The sequence below is a fragment of the Bufo bufo genome, chromosome 8 (assembly GCF_905171765.1).
Source record: "Bufo bufo chromosome 8, aBufBuf1.1, whole genome shotgun sequence".
Taxonomy (NCBI): domain Eukaryota; kingdom Metazoa; phylum Chordata; class Amphibia; order Anura; family Bufonidae; genus Bufo; species Bufo bufo.
The window spans coordinates 208,163,043-208,183,698 of record NC_053396.1 but is presented as its reverse complement, the minus strand read 5'-3'; the positions used below and the strand labels follow the sequence as shown (position 1 = coordinate 208,183,698).

Genomic DNA, 20,656 nt, shown 5'->3' with positions numbered 1-20,656 from the left:
CTGATAAAAATGTTTGGTGTGAATGGAAGAAAATGTAGTTGATTTAAGCATGCGTGCACATAGAATACATCTCGGTGCACCACAGTGGTAGCTGCCCTTGTGATGTAGCCATGATTATCCTTTGTTACGACTGCTGTATAGGCTAGGTGATAAATTGTTGCCCAGTGATACTCCCTTTCGGTCATGGACTGGCATCCCTCTGTAAGGTGTGAAATAGTCAGTGATCCTGGTACAAGACAGTTATGGATTGCTTGATAACATTAACCATTGTATTGTACTGGGCACTATATTGGGGGGAAAGTTACAAATGCAAGATCTGGGCTCTGGGGTACTGCACACTCCCTTGATGAAAGGCAGGGCATCTTCGGGCTGTGGTTGTGGTCTGTCCTGGTAGCCCTGCAGCAGATGCCCAAAGATGCAGATAAAGCTGGCTCCCTCTCATTAGTATAGAGAGAAAAGATTAAGCACATTTATTTTTTATTTACTCACTGACATAGCGCTAATATATTCCGCAGCACTTTACAAACACTGGCATCAAGCTGTCCCCAATGGGGACACAATCTAAGGTCCCTATCAGTCTGTATTTGGAGTGTGGGAGGAAACCGGAGTACTCGGTGGAATCCCATGCAAACACCGGGAGAACATACAAACTCCATGCAAATATCCTTGGTTAGATTTGAACCTAGGACCCCCCGCTGCAAGGCTCCAGTGCTAACTACTGAGCCACCATGCATAAAATTACAATACAAGGCCTAGGCCAGTAATGGTGAACCTTTTAGAGACCGAGTGCCCAAACTGCAACCCAAAACCCATTTATTTATTTAAGTGCCAACACAGCAATTTAACCTGAATACTGATAGTATATCCTCCATGTACTTTATCACTTAGCTACAATAGCCTCCCTACATTCAATGCGGATGGCAGGAAAATTCTATAGCATATTGGTACACCCTGGACTTTTTCCTGGGTGCGGGTGCCCACAGAGAGGGCTCTGAGTGCCGCCTCTGGCACCCGTGCCATAGATTCGCCACCACTGGCCTAGGCTAATAGGAAAGGCTACTAGGGTGATATGAAATGGCAAATGTCCCGAGAGGCGGTCCTTGATGGAATCAGGTATGTGGCTTATCTAATTCTATCTAAATAACTGCCCTTGCTGCAGGGCTCAGCTACATTTGAGTCCAGGTATCCACTGCAGGGTAGAAATTTCTAGTGGGCCTGAGGCCCTACCAAGAGTCCCACAAACACAGATCCAGGGCATGCCACCACTCAGATTCTTTCCTTGGTTACAATACTAAAACATTACATCCCCCACTTCTCAGGCAGGAGGATAGCTATGAAGGGCCCAAACAAGGAAAGACATACACAAACAGGGGCCAGTCCCAATTTTCTCACTCTCCTGGTTCTCTTAGGTCTCCTCTATCTTCTGGCTGGTTAGAAGAAGCTTCAGGCTGGGTCGGAACCCAAAGCCACTTGCTTGTTATCCTCAAATCAGGGAGAAGAATTCTTCCTTCTCCTCTCCCAGGTAAATCAGTGGATCCTCAGATGCTGATTCTTCAGGAATACTCTTGCAGCCGGCACAGCTGAAACGCTGGTGATGTGTTGTGTTCCTCAACTGCAAAACACCAGCGCCCCACTAGATCCAGAAATAACGGCTGGTGTCTGTAAGTGGAGAATCTCCAGCTCCATTTGTAGAGGCAAGCAGGCCTCAGGATACAGCCAGGCTAAACATTCTTTCCAGTGCCCTGTTGTTCCTCCAGTGGTAGCTTTCATGGCAACACGGGGGTCTGAGATGGCCCAGGGATGATGTTGACCACGTTGGTAGCCGGCACTGTGGTGGGTGACGGGTGTTCTGGTAAGCCCGGGTTGAAAGGCTTCAATTTCAGCTGCAGCAACGGCCCATAGCAGAGAGTCCCATCAGTCGACTCCAGAAGGCCTCGCAGTGAAGACGGACCCTACTGATCTTCAGGACAGACTTCAGGCTACCTGTAACCAACGGCTTGGCTAGGTGTGTTACGCCAGTGGTGTAAAGGGCCTGGGGACCTGGCATGGGGGTGAAATCTACTTGGACCTGAGACTGATGAGGGTCTCCTTTTTTGTCTCATCATACAGCAGAAAGCCAAAACCCCGGTGCAAAGGATGGGAGGGTAGTAGCCCTGATGAGGTGTTTTGTCATGGTGTGGTCCCTCAGGCCGTTCCTCCCTGGGAATCGGTGCAGTGGAAATGCAGTTTGAAGAGTCAGGACAGAAGTAAAACAAAACTTGGATACGTAGAACTACAGGTAACAGCACTCTGCTAGTCAATTGCGCAAAGATATAAGCAAACACTAAAAGAATAAATGCTTGGGGGTCATACTTACTGCAAATGCAGCTAGAAGCTTTTTGCGAATATAATTGATCAAAAATATTTCGGGCCCATCTACCGGTCGTCAAGGTCGCTTCTAATCAGATGGGTCCTACTCTGACATGCCTCTCCTGGGCTTACAGCCTACAATCTGGGCAAAGTAGTACCAAGCTGCATCCTACACATGCCTCTCCCAGGTTATGAGCCTGCAGTATGGGCTGGGTAGAATACAGCTGTACAAGCTATCTAATTAAAAGCACATGGTAAATGGGCTGGTGGTGCACGGTTCAATCTCACCACCAGGGGGAGCCACTCCCCTAGTGGCAGTGACAATGGGGAAAAAATAAACGAACCAGCACCTCCACAATAAGTGAATATAAGAACGCAGGTGCACGCTACCTTGGCTAAAACACACTTGGATACGTAGAACTACAGGTAACAGCACTCTGCTAGTCAATTGCGCAAAGATATAAGCAAACACTAAAAGAATAAATGCTTGGGGGTCATACTTACTGCAAATGCAGCTAGAAGCTTTTTGCGAATATAATTGATCAAAAATATTTCGGGCCCATCTACCGGTCGTCAAGGTCGCTTCTAATCAGATGGGTCCTACTCTGACATGCCTCTCCTGGGCTTACAGCCTACAATCTGGGCAAAGTAGTACCAAGCTGCATCCTACACATGCCTCTCCCAATTATATTCGCAAAAAGCTTCTAGCTGCATTTGCATTTGCAGTAAGTATGACCCCCAAGCATTTATTCTTTTAGTGTTTGCTTATATCTTTGCGCAATTGACTAGCAGAGTGCTGTTACCTGTAGTTCTACGTATCCAAGTGTGTTTTAGCCAAGGTAGCGTGCACCTGCGTTCTTATATTCACTTATTGTGGAGGTGCTGGTTCGTTTATTTTTTCCCCATTGTCACTGCCACTAGGGGAGTGGCTCCCCCTGGTGGTGAGATTGAACCGTGCACCACCAGCCCATTTACCATGTGCTTTTAATTAGATAGCTTGTACAGCTGTATTCTACCCAGCCCATACTGCAGGCTCATAACCTGGGAGAGGCATGTGTAGGATGCAGCTTGGTACTACTTTGCCCAGATTGTAGGCTGTAAGACCAGGAGAGGCATGTCAGAGTAGGACCCATCTGATTAGAAGCGACCTTGACGACCGGTAGATGGGCCCGAAATATTTTTGATCAATTATATTCGCAAAAAGCTTCTAGCTGCATTTGCAGTAAGTATGACCCCCAAGCATTTATTCTTTTAGTGTTTGCTTATATCTTTGCGCAATTGACTAGCAGAGTGCTGTTACCTGTAGTTCTACGTATCCAAGTGTGTTTTAGCCAAGGTAGCGTGCACCTGCGTTCTTATATTCACTTATTGTGGAGGTGCTGGTTCGTTTATTTTTTCCCCATTGTCACTGCCACTAGGGGAGTGGCTCCCCCTGGTGGTGAGATTGAACCGTGCACCACCAGCCCATTTACCATGTGCTTTTAATTAGATAGCTTGTACAGCTGTATTCTACCCAGCCCATACTGCAGGCTCATAACCTGGGAGAGGCATGTGTAGGATGCAGCTTGGTACTACTTTGCCCAGATTGTAGGCTGTAAGCCCAGGAGAGGCATGTCAGAGTAGGACCCATCTGATTAGAAGCGACCTTGACGACCGGTAGATGGGCCCGAAATATTTTTGATCAATTATATTCGCAAAAAGCTTCTAGCTGCATTTGCAGTAAGTATGACCCCCAAGCATTTATTCTTTTAGTGTTTGCTTATATCTTTGCGCAATTGACTAGCAGAGTGCTGTTACCTGTAGTTCTACGTATCCAAGTGTGTTTTAGCCAAGGTAGCGTGCACCTGCGTTCTTATATTCACTTATTGTGGAGGTGCTGGTTCGTTTATTTTTTCCCCGTAAAACAAAACTTGTGATGCATCCAGCAATATCAAATACAAAGTGCAGATTCTGGCACCAGTTGAGGAGGTATGGTGGCAGGTTGGATGACTATAGGTTACCACTAGCAGGCACTTGTGGATATGCAGTAGGTGTCCACTATAAGACTCAGACTTGAGTTTTGTCTGGCCTAGTGGTGGTTTAGATAATGGGTGTCTGAGTCGTGGTCCTTCATCTTGCAGCAGTGTCTTTTAAGTTGCAATTTGCTGATCACTGTGCTGGTTTCTCTCAGTGATGCTTTCTGAAAGCAGGACCTGCTGATCTACCTGGAGTGTTGGTCTCACAAGAGAAGAACCTCTGGTTCCCAGGAGCAGGAGCTCTTGCATGTGCTTACTCTCCTCTCTCTAAACTGGAACTTCCCCTTCTGGCAGGAAGTAGGACCAGACCACTCCCACCAAGTGGGTAGGAACAGGATGGTTAGCCCTGTTCCTGTCAACCTTTGCCAACCATGACCCCTCTGCTGGAATGCACAGCCAAAACAATAAAAAACATAACACACAATGCATAACTATACATAATTGCATAATTGGTCTGGGGTACTGCACATCCGCAGTCCAATGGAACATATAATTCAAATCCTGGTCAACTATCTGCAACACTTCAGTTCTGCACATCACAATGATAGGGCTGCTTTACTTCCCTGGACAAAATTTTCTTACAACAATTCAAACGAATCTTCTAGTTATTTATTTTTTTTTTTTTATTGTTCATCTGGTACTTTTTTCATTGTATTTGACTGTCTATTAGGGGTTCCTCTACCTGTGACTGTCCTCTGGAGTTCTAGCAGCTGATTCCACTATCAATAACTTCACCCAGATCTGGCAAGAAATCATAACTTCAGGCCTCTGCTCGCATGAAGAAGTCCGCTAATCGCAAACACCGGCTTCCACCTCAAATCACTCCAGGATACAAGATTTGGTTTTCCACAGAGAATATCAGACTCACATTACCTTTGTACAAACTGGCATCCCAATTCATTGGTCCCTTCAAGGTGCTCAAATAACTGGACCCGTGGGTCATCTGTTAACCACACAGAGACTACTCCAGGAGGTAGCAGACTGGTGGTTTACCTGCAGCAAAGTCAAGATCTCTGTATAGGGGTAACAGGTTAACACCAGGGGACCACAAGGATAACGCCCTTAGGATTAGCCCAAAGCCAGATTTGTTGGTTAACTCAGTGGTTCCACACCCACTGCCATAACAATAGATGATTCTTCTCTTTGTAGGAGGTGCTGTGGGGCCACGGGAGGATACACTAGCCTAACTATTAACATTTACTAATTCCAAAAATCTGGATATTTAAGCTTTGCCTAGGGAGTGCCCCCAAAGCTGGCACTGGTAAAATTATATAGGCCCCCCTCTTTTAGGCCCAGTTTATAGGATTGCCACAGCAGAGTTGGAACTGTTTTAAAATTTGTATGATAAATTTACATGAAATAAATTTAAACCACTGCATACATCCCTGCTATATGTCAGTCGTATATCGCAAACTGGCTTGGCTTCTGTAGATGCTGTAGAGTAGGCAGGTTATTCCTGGTGGGATGTTTGTCCTTACTTTGGTGACGTTTTATGCTGCTCATACATCCCATAGCTCAGTACATTTATTATCCCATAGTATATGAACATTTACCAAAATGTTACAGGCATGAATATTTACTGCATGCTGGTAGAAGTTGTGAAGGATGTAAAATGTATCACAACAGACATGTAACTTGAAGCTTCTGGGCCCCAATGCAAGATCTGCAACAGCCCCCTCCAAAATAACATGTGCTATTTATAATATTGGTGTCTTCTTATATGGTGGAGTGACCTCTACTCAAGTCAGGAACCATGGCCTGGGTGTAACTGCTACTTCTGCTTTGCCCCTGTATTACAAAGTTTCATATAGCCTACCATGCAAGAGAGCTCACATCAGCCAAACCAGGGATTCTTTCAAAATTAAGAGTGACCCATCTGTAGACAGCTGTTTTGGGGTTATTTTCTCTCATCAGGGTACTGATTGACTGAAGGAGATGCCTTAGATACAGCTTAGGGAATAGTGGTACTGATCTGGCTGACATGAGCTAATTTGCATTGTATTTTTTCCAAAGGAGCATTGGTTTGAAAATAAGTCTCTCTGTACACCTGCCCTGGATCTCTTATACTGTTATTTATATATATATAAGTTTGCATATTGGCTGTACTTCTTTGTACAAACATAACTGTGAAGGAACAGTTCTGTTTGTGCTTCCCTAATGTTTCTTTTTCAGCCACATTATTCCCTGTTTCAGCTGCATAGCTAGATGCATGTCTCTCACAAGCAAGGGGCATCTCCCTTCTATGGAAAAGTCTGCCAGCATTGTATTGCTGTGATGTCCTGTCCCTGACTTCCCACTATGTTTGTTTTCAGCTCCGAAGCTCACAGAACAGATAAAAGGGAATAAATCCCACTTAATCACAGAAACACAGGAGGCTCCTATAATATTCAAAAGCAGTGTAGAAGCAGTTGTTTTATCAGGCTCAGGATCTCAGCTAGCTTTGACACGCCCCAACTTCCTCTCAGCCATCTTCTGTGTCTCTGTTACAGCAGCCAGCAAGTTAGGTGGACGTGAGACCCCTAGTGTAGAGATGTCGCGAACATAAAATTTTCCGTTTGTGAACGGCGAACGCGAATTTCCGCAAATGTTCACGAACGGGCGAACCGCCATAGACTTTAATAGACAGGCGAATTTTAAAACTCACAGGGACTCTTTCTGGCCACAATAGTGATGAAAAAGTTGTTTCAAGGGGACTAACACCTGGACTGTGGCATGCCGGAGGGGGATCCATGGCAAAACTCCCATAGAAAATTACATAGTTGACGCAGAGTGTGGTAAGTTGAATTCGCAATGCGATTAATATAACCTGCATTAATCGCATTGCGATTAAAACTTAGATCTGAGTTCCTAATGGTTGTATTGCTAGAATTGACGAATATAACGAATATAGCACTATATTCTCAATCTTCGTTATATTCTAGCAATACAACCATTAGGAACCCAGCAGCTCTATGTTGAATTCGCAATGCGATTAATATAACCTGTATTAATTGCATTGCGATTACAACTAAGTCAAATTTGTGACACTGCAGCTTCAGAATGAATCTAAGATGGATGCTGTCCTTGCTTTTTGATCGGAGGTGGGAGGCAGGGTCTGCTGCTGATTGGCTGGAATGTGTCTGCTGACTGTGAGGTACAGGGTCAAAGTTTGCTCAATGATGATGTATTGGGGGCGCACCGAACATCGCATATGTTCGCCCGCCGCGGCGAACGCGAACAAGCTATGTTCACCGGGAACTGTTCGCCGGCGAATAGTTTGGGACATCTCTACCCTAGTGGCCATGGCTTTACAGATTTTTTTTCAGGTGGATCCCATGTATATATTTTAAATGAAGTGATTAAATTTGCTACAGTAGTTACACAATTCCGTAATAAATTAAATGAAATTGTGTGAAAGTACTGTGACTCTTATTGATGGTCACATGCTGTATTAATGCTGGAAAGCCATTCTCTGTTTGCAACAAAATGTGTCTGATTCCGTGATGCCCATCGCAGCCAATCAGATCACCTCTTTAACTGTTAGTCCCCATGCCTAATTTCCTAATTTCAGCAATGATACATGATACATCTGAGGGACCGGAGATAAGCTCAGTTAGTGAAGAAAACTCCTTTAATATCTTTGACCAATAAATGTCTTTCAAAAATGTGATTTTGCTCTCTTGTGTTTCGATCAAGGCTTTTTGCTATACATTGAGCTCATGACCATGGCTGATGATCCACGGATAACCACAGAAAACGTTCCAGCAGTGTGAGATTTATTTACATCTGGTGATTACATTATTACAGGTCATAGAAGCGAGGAATGCTGTCGCCACTGATAATGTTCTCCTTTGTCCCGTCCTTTGTGACAGTGACAAGATATATCACGCCTCCGCTAGAACCATCTCTACCTATTGCCAGGGACACCGCTGTGAAGAGAAGAAACAGCACTGAGTTATGAATACAGACACGTATTGTCATAAAAATGGAATTCTTCTATAGTTAAAGGGTAAGCATTCACTAATAAGCAGCCTGATGAAACTTGATGAACCAAGTAGCTTGAGGCTTTCTTATTTTAAGGCATCATAGATGGGGGTTCCTCGCTCAAGACCATACCCTACTGGACAAAGGAGACCAATTCTAATCAACCGGAAATACTTCATATTCACAAAATACCTGGAAATTGGATAGAAGAGCCTCCAATCCAATTTCCAAACTGTTAGCATTCTGAACGTCCTTTCGGATAGTTATGTTCTACTTTGGAATCATAGACAATTTCTCTGTAGTTCCTCCACTGTGTAGATGTGAAGTTGTCTGTACAGATGTTTCTTTCTGTAGATTGCTGCATGCAGAGCTCCTATTTTTCTGTTTTGACTTTTCCCTACTCCCCTTTTCTACTTTCGGGCTCATGCAGACGAGCTTTTGTGCCTATACTGTGGACCACAATGCACGGGCACCGGCTGTGTGCACGCCATTTGCGGACCCGTTGACTTGAATAAGTTCGCGATCCACAAGAGATGGTCAAAGATAGAACATGTTCTGTCTTTTGCAGAGCAGAGGTACAGACCAGAAAGCTTATGGAAGCGATTTGTAGTGCTTCCGTGTGCTTTCAATGCATGCTTCTGCTCCCCAAAAGATAGGTAAAGTCCTATCTTCAGTCGTATCGTGGACCCATTCAAGTCAATGGGTCTGCCCGTGCCCATATATTGCGGGCGCTCAGCAAATATGCTTGTGTGCATGAGCCCTTACTCTGTTCCAGATTTTTAGCTTCTCTTTTTTTTCTATTTCTCTACGGAATGTTCTTCGTCTATTATAGAATGGTAAGTTGGTCTCTCCCATCCACTCTCAGCAATGACAGGTCTCTTTTTCTGTTTCTTTTGCTGCTTTTTGCACTTATTTTATTGCAATATTTTGTTTGCTTTCTTTAGCCAAATAAAGAGAATGCCAAAAATATATGCCTATAGTTTTTCTATTGTCATTGTGCAATAAAGTTAAGACTCTTAAATGAATTATTTGGACAAGTGGCCATCTTGTTAAGCAACATTTTTATACATTTGGGCAGCAGCATAGCGACAGATACCACCCCCAATGATCAAATCTGAATCCTCATGTGTCACCAGCACTTCAGTCTTCCTTGAATTATATCGGAGACCAAGTGTAAAAAAAATAAGGCAAATGTCATTGTTTTATTCAAGGACAAGGAAAGTGGGGAAAGCAGAAAAGACAGTGGGAAATAGTTATCAAAGTAAGAGCAAGAGAAAACAACATACTGTGGGACAGCAAGCGACATGAGCTGTTTGAAGCTGTCTGTGTCCACCAGCCTAAATGACAGCATTTCATAGGCCAGTAGTTTAGAAATGCTGGCATTCAGGGCCAGGGATCGAGGGTGGCTAGGTGGGAATTTACGCTTTCTCTCAAATGTTTGTGAGATGGAGAGCTGAACGCTGCCGTGTGACATGTTGGGATGCTTGGTGACGCAGGTGGTGGTGTTGGTGGTACATCCCATGTTTGCTGGGCGGCAGGTGCAAACGTTCCTCCAGAGGCGGAGGAAGAGGCCGAGGCGGCGGCAGCAGCTGAAGAGGCCGAGGCGGCAGCAGCAGAAGAGGTAGCAGGGGGAGCCTGAGTGACTTCCTTGTTTTTAAGGTGTTTACTCCACTGCAGTTCATGCTTTGCATGCAGGTGCCTGGTCATGGAGGTTGTGCTAAGGTTCAGAACGTTAATGCCTCGCTTCAGGCTCTGATGGCACAGCGTGCAAACCACTCGGGTCTTGTCGTCAGCACATTGTTTGAAGAAGTGCCATGCCAGGGAACTCCTTGAAGCTGCCTTTGGGGTGCTCGGTCCCAGATGGCGGCGGTCAGTAGCAGGCGGAGTCTCTTGGCGGCGGTTGTTCTGCTTTTGCCCACTGCTCCCTCTTTTGCTACGCTGTTGGCTCGGTCTCACCACTGCCTCTTCCTCCGAACTGTGAAAGTCAGTGGCACGACCTTCATTCCACGTGGGGTCTAGGACCTCACCGTCCCCTGAATCGTCTTCCACCCAGTCTTGATCCCTGACCTCCTGTTCAGTCTGCACACTGCAGAAAGACGCAGCAGTTGGCACCTGTGTTTCGTCATCATCAGAGACGTGCTGAGGTGGTATTCCCATGTCCTCATCATCAGGAAACATAAGTGGTTGTGCGTTAGTGCATTCTATCTCTTCCACCGCTGGGGAAGGGCTAGGTGGATGCCCTTGGGAAACCCTGCCAGCAGAGTCTTCAAACAGCATAAGAGACTGCTGCATAACTTGAGGCTCAGACAGTTTCCCTGATATGCATGGGGGTGATGTGACACACTGATGGGCTTGGTTTTCATGCGCCATCTGTGCGCTTTCTGCAGAAGACGTGGGTGGGAGATAATGTGAACGTGCTGGATGCACTGTCGGCCACCCAATTGACTAATACCTGTACCTGCTCAGGCCTTACCATCCTTAGAACGGCATTGGGCCCCACCAAATATGGCTGTAAATTCTGGCGGCTACTGGGACCTGAGGTAGTTGGTACACTAGGACATGTGGCTGTGGCAGAACGGCCACGTCCTCTCCCAGCACCAGAGGGTCCACTAACACCACCACAACCATGTCCACGTCCGCGTTTTCCTCATTGTTACCGTTCACCACAATAGATGTTTTCCTCATTGTTACCGTTCACCACAATCAGAAAAATATTATTCGGGCCAATGTATTGAATTCAAATTCAGGCCTTTTTTTACAGACACCTAACACTATCTGGCTATCTAATTAGGTACCGTATTACACTAATACAGGCACAACAGTAACGACAGATTTAGCTGAATACAAATTTGAGGCCTATTATTTAGGCGCTGGGTGACAGGTATACGTTTACGGACAGAATTAGACTTGGATCTGCACTGTAGCGTGTGTGTGAAGTTCTTGAGAATGACCCTATCAGCACCTTGAATCTAATCTACCCTTTTAGGGATAGATTTAAAGTAGGCCTGATACAGCAGAAACCACTAATTTTGAGAATTGCAAAATTGGGAATTGTATTTCAACCCAGAACAAAAACTGTGCTTTGACGGACACTAAATAACTTGACCAGCTAAAACAGTAATGACAGATTTGGATGAATATAAATGTGAGGCCTATTTTTTAGGCGCTGGGTGACAGGCTCAACTTGCCCCTGATGTAGTATATGGCCAAAAAATAACCACACTATTGATGGTTAAATGCACTTGATGAAAGCTTGACCCTGATGTAGGATATAGCAAAAAATAACCACACTATTGATGGTTAAATGTACTTGGTGGCAGCTTGTGCTGGCGCACAAGCAAGCCACAAAATGGCCGCCGATCACCCCAGAAAAAAGTGACTGAAAAACGCTCTGGGCAGCCTAAAAACACTGAGCAATTGAATAGCAGCAGTTCAATGATCCACAGCTGTAGATCGATCACTGAATTAAGTCTTTTGGAGGAGTTAATCTGCCTAATCTCGTCCTAACGTCGCAGCTGCAACCTCTCCCTATGCTTCAATCAGCAGAGTGACGTGCAGCGCTACGTGACCCAAGCTTAAATAGAGGCTGGGTCACATGCTGCACTGGCCAATCACAGCCATGCCAATAGTAGGCATGGCTGTGATGGCCTCTTGGGCCAAGTAGTATGACGCTTGTTGATTGGCTGCTTTGCAGCCTTTCAAAAAGCGCCAAGAAAGCGCCGAACACCGAACCCGAACACTGACTTTTATGAAAATGTTCGGGTTCGGGTCCGTGTCACGGACACACCAAAATTCAGTACGAACCCGAACTATACAGTTCGGGTTCGCTCATCCCTAATCTTTAGTTGTTGTTAATTCTTTACACTTACCGTGGGCAGCAAATTTCTCGCACTGCTCCTTTGACATACCAGGTTTAAAAACAGAATCCACATAGCCGTATATATATGTGCTGCCAGATCCACCAATAGCAAAAGGTTGTCGTGTTATCATCCCACCGAGCGTCCCGTAGACCTGCGGAGCAGACACACTTATTACCACCACTCATTTTGTATGCCTTCACGTGTTCAGACACACTGAATATTAAAAGGGAGACCATCTATGTAATATAAGACCATGTGATAGTGATAATTACCAGTGACATGGTGTTAACCATGGTGCAGTTCTCACATATCTACAGCTGCTAATAGCTGAGGAGCCATGGGTAGGGGGAGTGTTATCCTTGGCTCTCAGGTCAACGGTTGGGGAACATTGCTGTACATTAAACCTCAGACCAGGGTCGGAGACCCCTACACATGTCTGAGAGCTGCATCTACAGTTCATATCATGGTTGGAACCAAATCGCTTGAATACTACTACCAGGTGTGTGCACCTTTTTTTGGGCATCAGCTTCCATCCAGGGGCATACACAGGTCTCATAGACCTGGTATTTGACCCTCAGCCCAAGTATGGACCTCCAACCCTACCCAGTTTCCCAGGACACGTGCATGAAAACACCCCTAAGCAACATGGAGCGCAAAGCACAGTGACCTGGATTTCTGACAAATTTACAATTTCTAGTATAAAGCAGAATACATTTTAATTTAATTTTTTTTTATAAAAACAATTCGCCCTAGGTCTCACCCACTTTTTTAGACTTCTATGTCAGAAAAGGTGGAATTGGTGATTCATAGATATGGCACTCATTCTGAAAACTATATTATACACTATATAATACATTGATACATCTCCCACTTCACATATTACAAAGCTATCTGCCTTTAGCCACCACTAGGGGGAGCTCAGTACTTATACAGTTACCATTGTCTACAATAGAAGTTGTAATTATCTGTTTGCACTGAGCTCTCCCAGTGGTGGCTTTATTAAAATGCAGTGTCTTCATATCTTCACAACAGAAGGATTTCAGTGCCGGGCAACTGTTCCCCTAGACCCCCTAGCAGTCGTGTGATCTGCCTCCAATGGAGGTGCGTCACTAATTCTGCCCACAATGTAAAGCCATCTGAACACCACCTACCCAAAAAACGACGGTAAATCCTCCTTCTGGAGCTCTCTCCTCCACACCCCTATACTGACCCCAATCGTGCTGGTTACTGACGAAACACTGGAAATGTATGGAGTTATTTATCAAACTGGTGTAAAGTAGAACTGGTTAGTTGCCCATAGCAAATAAAAAATAAAAATAACCGGAGTGCTTCTTTAATTGTATCACTCACCTGCCCTCCATTCTTCTGATCCCAGCCTGCCACAATGAGATGGGCCACCATTTCTTCCTTGTACTTATAGCTGATCCCCTTCACCAAGTTCGCAGCAGCTAGAACTAAAGGAGGCGCTCCCATTTCTACACTGTGTGGAAGAGGTCAGAAACAAATAAAATCAAGCGAAAACTCAGAAAGTACGAGACAGAAACAAAATATATTTTACGATCTTTTATATTGATATCTTTATTACACCTGTCAATAGATTGCAGAACTAGATCTGCAAGAATCTTAAAGGGGGTTTTCCAGCTTTATTCACTAAATAATAAAAAGTTCTGCAACTTTCTAATATACTTTGTACTAAAAGGGGTATTCCGGTAAGACCTCATGCACACAAATGTGCCTGTGCTGCAATGCACTAGCACCCTCTGTGTGCTGCGACCCGCAACCCGCGGTCCACGGACAGAAAACCCATGGAAACACTCCGTAGTGCTTCCATGGGGTTCCGTGTCTCCATTCCGCACCTCCAGATTACGGCCCCATTCAAGTGAATAGGTCCTCATCCATGATGCTGTGCACAAACGGCCACTGCCCGACATCGGCTGTGTGCATGGGGCCTAAGTTGACGTTATCTCTATGGATGAGCGAACTTCTGCTTTAGAAGTTCGGGGGCCGGTTACCACACAATTGTACTAAGGATCCCGTGAGCACGGACTGGGGCTTATTTTTTGCAGAACAATCTGTAGTTTTTATTGATACCATTTTGGAGAGATGAAAAAATGGCAAATCATTTGATAATTTTTTCCGTTACACCGTTCACCATATTTTAATATTTTAATAGTACGAGCATTTTTGGACATGGCGATGCCCATGATTTTTGTATTTTTTGTTGCTTATGTATTTCTTCCGAGTTTTTCACCATTTAGATCCAGTGGACCAGTTTGACCACAGCATCTAAAAGCTTAAATGCCTGCGATCAGCATTACCGCCAGTCGCAGACAACAGCCGCAGGCTTCTGATGTTTGAAACAGCAGAGATCCGCTGGCTATGGAGCCTGCTGCACACGTGAGAGGGCGCCATGTTTAAAGACCCTCCCACATATGTACTGTGCTGGGAGCCTAGGGGTTAATAAAAGGAATCTTCTGTCTTTTGGGGTCAGAAGAGGAAGACTCCAAAAACACCTTGACTCATGCCTTCTCATTCTTTTACCCCTGAATTTTAAGATTTGGAGCATCACAAACAACATGGTTAGATCTCTTGTTTAGGGATCATACAACAAATTCTACCATGACATCACATTTCTTGAATTACTGAATAATAAATACATGTATAGTATACATCCATTACACTGTCAGTAAGCTTTCCTTACATTAAACCAGAAATACCCTTTAATTGCACCATAGACACGATTGACAGTCTGACATTGAAACTTAAGGAATGATTGCAGATATCATGTAGTGTATGGTCCTTTAACCCCTTTCCCGACATGTGATGTCACACAGCAGACACCTGGGCCTAATGTCCGCGATCGGCAGTAATGCCGATCGCGGACTGTTAAACCCTCAGATGCCATGGAGGCGCAAAAACCCAGAAACAGGTTTTTGCACAAAGAATTAAATAACAAGAAATCACAAAGTCATACACACCCCAAAATGGTATCAATGAATAGTAAAGATCGCCCCGCAAAAAATGAGCTCTCACATAGCTCTGTACACATAACTGTAAAAAAGTTATAAAGGTCAGAATATGGAGACAAAAAAAAACAATAATTTTTTTTTCAAGGTTTTTATTTTTTTCAGTATTAAACCGCAAGAAAAGCTATACATATGTGGTATCACTATAATCATCCTGATCTGGAGAATGAAGGTAACAGGTCAGTTTTTCCACATAGTGAAAAACCAGAAAGCTGTGGCAGATTTGCGTTTCTAAATTCACCCCATTTGAAATGTTTTTCCAGCTCCCCACTACATTATATGCAATATCAAATGGTGCCATTAGAAAGTACAACTTGCCTTGCAAAAAACAAGCCCTCATACAGCTATGTGAACAGAAAAATAAAAAAAGCTATGGCTCCAAGAAGGCAGGGAGTTAAAAAAGCTATGGCTCCGTCAGCAAGGGGTTAAGGGAACACCAAACTTAGAAGTAAATGCTAAAGGGAAAGAGGAAATATGTGTGCCCCAACTATTTATCAGCATCTAATGCGTGTTCCTGTTCATTTTTTGCGGGACCATCTGTAGTTTTTATTGATACCATTGTGGAGTGTATATACGTTTTTGATCACATTTTATTCAATTTTCGGGGGTGAAAAGAGAGGAGAAGAAAAAAATGCCAAATCATTTGATATTTATTTTCCGTTACACCGTTTACCATATGGGATAAATTTTTTATATTTTAATAGTACGAGTGTTTTCGGACATGGTGATCCAATGCCCATGATGTTTGTATTTTTTATTGTATTTTTTTTTTATTCTAGGGTGATTTAAATTTTTTATTTTTTATTTTTTTTTAACTTTTTTGTAGCTCCTCTAGGAGGCTACAATATCCAGTACTCAGATTTCTTACAGCTTATACTGTATTTCTGTATAACTACCTGTAGATTAGACAGGGTTTGATCTATTCAGCTGATCCCCTCGATCTTCGGCTGATGGACAGGGTGTGGTTTAGCACAGGAGGCGGGGCAAAAAATATTTTTCTCCTGCTGCAGAGGGGGAGGCTCCTGCTGCTGCCAGTTTTCTTATATCTAGACACTTGACAGTGAGGAGGAGGAGAAGGAGGAGGAGGAATATGGCTGAGAAAATTTCCAAGTTTCTTTTATATTTTTATTATCATTATTATGATTGTTTTTTATTTATTTGTTTATTTATTTTTATTATTATTATTTTTTTTTTGCATTTGCTGTGTTCTACAACTAAAATATTTGAAGCCTGGTCAGATTAAGAGCAAACTGTCCAATCTATTACCCTTTTAACTAGAGCTGTTTTGGCTGGTTGTTGTATGAAAATTGATAACTTAGAAATAGATGAACGATGGATAAGTATGTTCTCCCTGTGTTCGCGTGGGTTACTGAGGATATATACTGATAGGGACCTTAGATCATGAGCCCCATGGGGGACAGCATCATGCTCATGTCTGTAAAGCGCTGCGGAATATGTCAGCGCTATATAAGTGCATAAAATAAATAAATAATAACAACGGGTTGGTTAATTGAGGTCCACCCTTTGCCCACTAACCTGTGCACCTCCATGTAGTAATGTACCATGTCTGCCACTGCCTGGGCGTCCGCAGCTGAGCCTGACAGGGCGCAGTATATCTTGTCATGGACGGGAGCCAGCTTATTAAATACCCGATTCACCACCGCCTCTCTGTAGAAGGGGGAAAAAAGTATATACTGGGTCCGAGACATCGGAGACTTCAGACACAATGATAGGCCTCATGCACACGGCCGCTGCTGGCTGTGGCCCGTATTGCGACCAGCAAATATCACAGATGCGGACCCATTCACTTGAATGGGTCCACAATCCGGAGCTGCGATGCGGAACGGAGGCACAGAACCGCACGGAAGCACTATGGAATTCTTCCGTGGCGTTTCTCTCCGTGCCTCCACGCCGCAAAAAAATAGAACTTGTTCTATATTTTTGCGGTGTGGATAGATCACGGACCTATTCAAGTTGAATGGGTCTAGATTCGTTGCGGCAGCCGCATGGATGGTGCCCGTTCATTGGGGACCGCAAATTGGCGGTCCCCAATGCACGGAACGGCTGAACAGCAGCCGTGTGCAAGAGGCCACATAGAGAGAGGAGCTGAACTCACCCAGCCGACACCCTGGAGTCCGATCCAATGACAACTCCGCCATCAAACTCCACTGCAATGATTGTCGTCTGAAAAGAGAGAAAGACAACTGGTGACATAACCAGAGCTACTGAGAATTACTGGCCACATGCACACGACCGCGGTATAGATCCATACCAGTTCCCACATGGTACAGTATGGCGCTAATGTTATCCTATGGATAGGCGATTATTTATATTCTATATACTGAATTATAGAGGAAAACTCGAGCAAAAAAATAGCTTTACATGCCATATGGACACCAAGCTGTCCTTACAATGGAGACTTACATACTTGATCTACAAGAAACTGCTATATGGTTACCGTATGGCCACTGTTTTTCCACCCTAATATTCAGAAGCATCACTGGAAAAAAAAAATTGTTTTAAATGATTTATGTCTGTTTTTGTATGGTTCCCATATAAAACAGAATGGGCCAGACTTAGCACAGCAGTGCCATGCGTTGTATCTGGCTCTGCTTGGTATTACACCCCAGGCCCATTCCCTTGAGGTTATGTTCACATGATTCAACTCTACAGCAGAAAGTAGCAATAGCTACAAAACTGGTAGTTTTTGGTGCCAGATTTGTAATTTGGTGGCGGTGGAGTTTTGTGGAGTTTTTACAAGTGTTTTAAGAAAAATTTTTAGAAACTTTTTGCAGGTGTTTTTCTAATCTAGTCCTTGGCTGAGATCATTCAGAAACATTTTTGGCAGCAGAAATGCTGCTAAAATGCTTGTAAAACCCCCAGTGAGCGGATATTGATAATCTATCCTGAGGACCCAGACAACCCCTTTAAAAAATTGTACGATGCCTCCGTGAGGTGCTGAATATTCCTTTCGAGAATACAATAATATAACACACACATACAGTATATACACACAATGCATATTCGGTCACTCCCCGCCTGTTGTATTCCTGTGCTGTAACCGGTCTGTGTTACGTCAGGACGATTCTTTATAATATCCTGACACTTTATAATGTAGAGATAATAGAATTCATCCTAAAACCCGTCACCTGTGGGTGCTCCTCTCTCCCCCTCCACAGTACACCCTCTTGTGTCCCTGCTCCTTCTGCAGCTCCTGTGCCTCTTAAATATCACAGCTCATTAAGAAAATGTCTCTTACCCCGGTAGACACCTCGTAAGAAGAGCTATACGGGCTCCCAATAGAAGACATCTTGCTTTCTTCCTGCAAATCAAAGCAAAAGTGAAAGTGAGCAGAAGAGTTTCAGCTTGGTGTGAGCAGCTCCCAGAGCATCGGCGTCCTTCCACGGTGTGAGATCTGCTGCGTGTGATGGACCAGGGCAGGTCCAGGCAGAATCCGAGGCCACTCGTCTACAGCATCAGTTCAGTTGTATTAAGGGTATGTTCACATGTGCAGGTTTTTCTCAGGTGTTTTTGAAGGCAACATCAGGAGTGGATCACAAAGGAGAGAACATATAAAGGACAGATACGTCCTTTTATGGTTTTGGCTTTTCAAAAACTGCATACAAAATTCATCAATCCTTTTGTGATCCACGTCTGATTTTGCCTTCAAAAACTGATTTTAAAAAAACACCTGATCAAAACCTGCACATGTGAATATACCCTTGATGCAACTGGAAAGTCCGTAGGTCAGTGCTGAGAATAAATACAAGAGTCTGCACATCATTTCATTTTACTTTTTTTCACAGTAAATTACGCACATTTTAATCGCTTCGAGACCCATTTTTTGAATTACGATTAACTTCATGTGGTAATAACTGTCCAAGTGATTCTGTTTTTCAGGATACGCTGTACTTTATGTTACTACAAAAATTTTAAGGCTACTTTCTTACTAGCGGCACGGACCTCCGGCAGGCTGTTCCGTAGGGTGAACAGCCTGTCGGATCCGTCGTGTGCCCCCGGACTGCCGCTTCGTCCCCATTGACTATAATGGGGGCGGAGTACCGGCGGAGGTACGGCAGCACACGGTGAGAGGCTGCCGGAATAAAGCTACAACATGTCCGACATTTATTCTGGCAGCCTCTCGCCGTGCGCTGCCGTGCATCAGCTGGAACTCCACACCGGCCCCCTTATAGTCAAGGGGGACAGAGCGGCAGTCGGGGGCACACGACGGATCCGACAGGCTGTTCACCCGATGGAGCAGCCTGCCGGAGGTCCGTGCCGTTAGTGTGAAATTAGCCTAACTGATATATCTTGGTTTTAATTATAAAAAAAAAATTAGATTTACCCCCCCCCCATTTATTTTTAACCCCTTCATGACCGGGCCTAAAAAAGGCCTCAATGTCCAGGCAACTTTTTGTGCTTTTGTGCACGTGGCGGTTTAGTGACCCTAGCTTTTTTATTTGTTTGACTACTAAAATAATTTTAGCGATCTATTTAATTTTTTTACACTTTTTTTAGAGATAAACCGCAAATTATTATTAAAAAGATTTTTTTTAATTATAGCTTTTAATTTCTTAAATAATAAAACTGACACAAAAATTAATTATTTCACTGGGTTCCCTATTTTGTGACTATTGTTTTCATATACAACACGTATAGGTTTGAGTGAACGGGGCGACTATGGTGATGGTTTCCGTTGGGGACTACATTTGTAATTATTTTTTTTATTTGTATTTTTTATTATTATTATTTTTTTTTTTACTAAAGATTTTATTTCTTTTTGGCACATAATATGTCCCCCAGGAGGTCATTAAAGGACCTCTGGAGGACACTGACTTATTTTATTTTTTAAACTTTTTTATTTTCCACTGTTTCCACTGTAACTGGGGCATCCACAGGAGCCCCAGTTATAGAAGAAAACAGCCCCCTATGGGGGCATTACACCCAGGCAGAGCTGATCAGGGTCTCCTTAGAGACCTGAGTCACCCGGTGATCACGTGACTGCCAGGACTAACAGAGGAAGTGGCTCGGCTGCTTCCTGTTCCCCCCCTGCACTCGTGCAGCGCTGTCTTCCTAGCACAGGAGAAGGCAGAATAAACCGCTCCTGTCTTCTCCTCAGGGTCCCCGCCAGGTTCCCCGACCTGCTCCTGCTAGATTGCTGATCAGCGCTGGGATTAAAGTTCTGCCTGAACGTTTATATATGTGCTATCTGCATGGGGCATGTGCAGATAGGACGTATATTCCCAGTGGCCAGTCGGGAAGGGGTTAATTTTCAATTTTCAGATTTTGAATTTCTCTAGTCTTAAGAAAGACAGTTATACTTTAAAAAAAACCAGTTAATAATTAAAGAGATATTTTAAACCCTTTCTGACCTTTGCCCTATGTGTATGTCAGTAGTCAGGTCTTTAAACATGGTGACTGCTCAGAAGCTTAGCTGGCACCA

The 20,656-nt window shown here is 44.0% G+C and overlaps 1 protein-coding gene across 3 annotated transcripts in view; it reads right to left on the bottom strand.

The window, feature by feature from the left end:
• PSMB9 (proteasome 20S subunit beta 9) overlaps positions 1-18,621 on the bottom strand; it is a 29,437-nt gene extending 10,816 nt beyond the window's left edge. The window contains exons 1-6 of one of the 3 annotated variants that reach the window (XM_040405420.1): positions 18,473-18,621; positions 17,330-17,397; positions 16,750-16,881; positions 13,538-13,667; positions 12,165-12,338; positions 9,800-9,819 (exon numbers count right to left, since the gene is read on the bottom strand). In XM_040405420.1, coding sequence (XP_040261354.1) covers positions 9,800-9,819; positions 12,165-12,338; positions 13,538-13,667; positions 16,750-16,881; positions 17,330-17,397; positions 18,473-18,523 — 575 coding nt within the window. In that variant the 5' untranslated portion in view covers positions 18,524-18,621. Of the gene's footprint in view, positions 1-7,956; positions 8,273-9,799; positions 9,820-12,164; positions 12,339-13,537; positions 13,668-16,749; positions 16,882-17,329; positions 17,398-18,472 lie in introns of those variants that run through there. The other 2 variants (XM_040405419.1, XM_040405418.1) reach the window with 2 other exon arrangements.
• Positions 18,622-20,656: the final 2,035 nt, after the last annotated feature.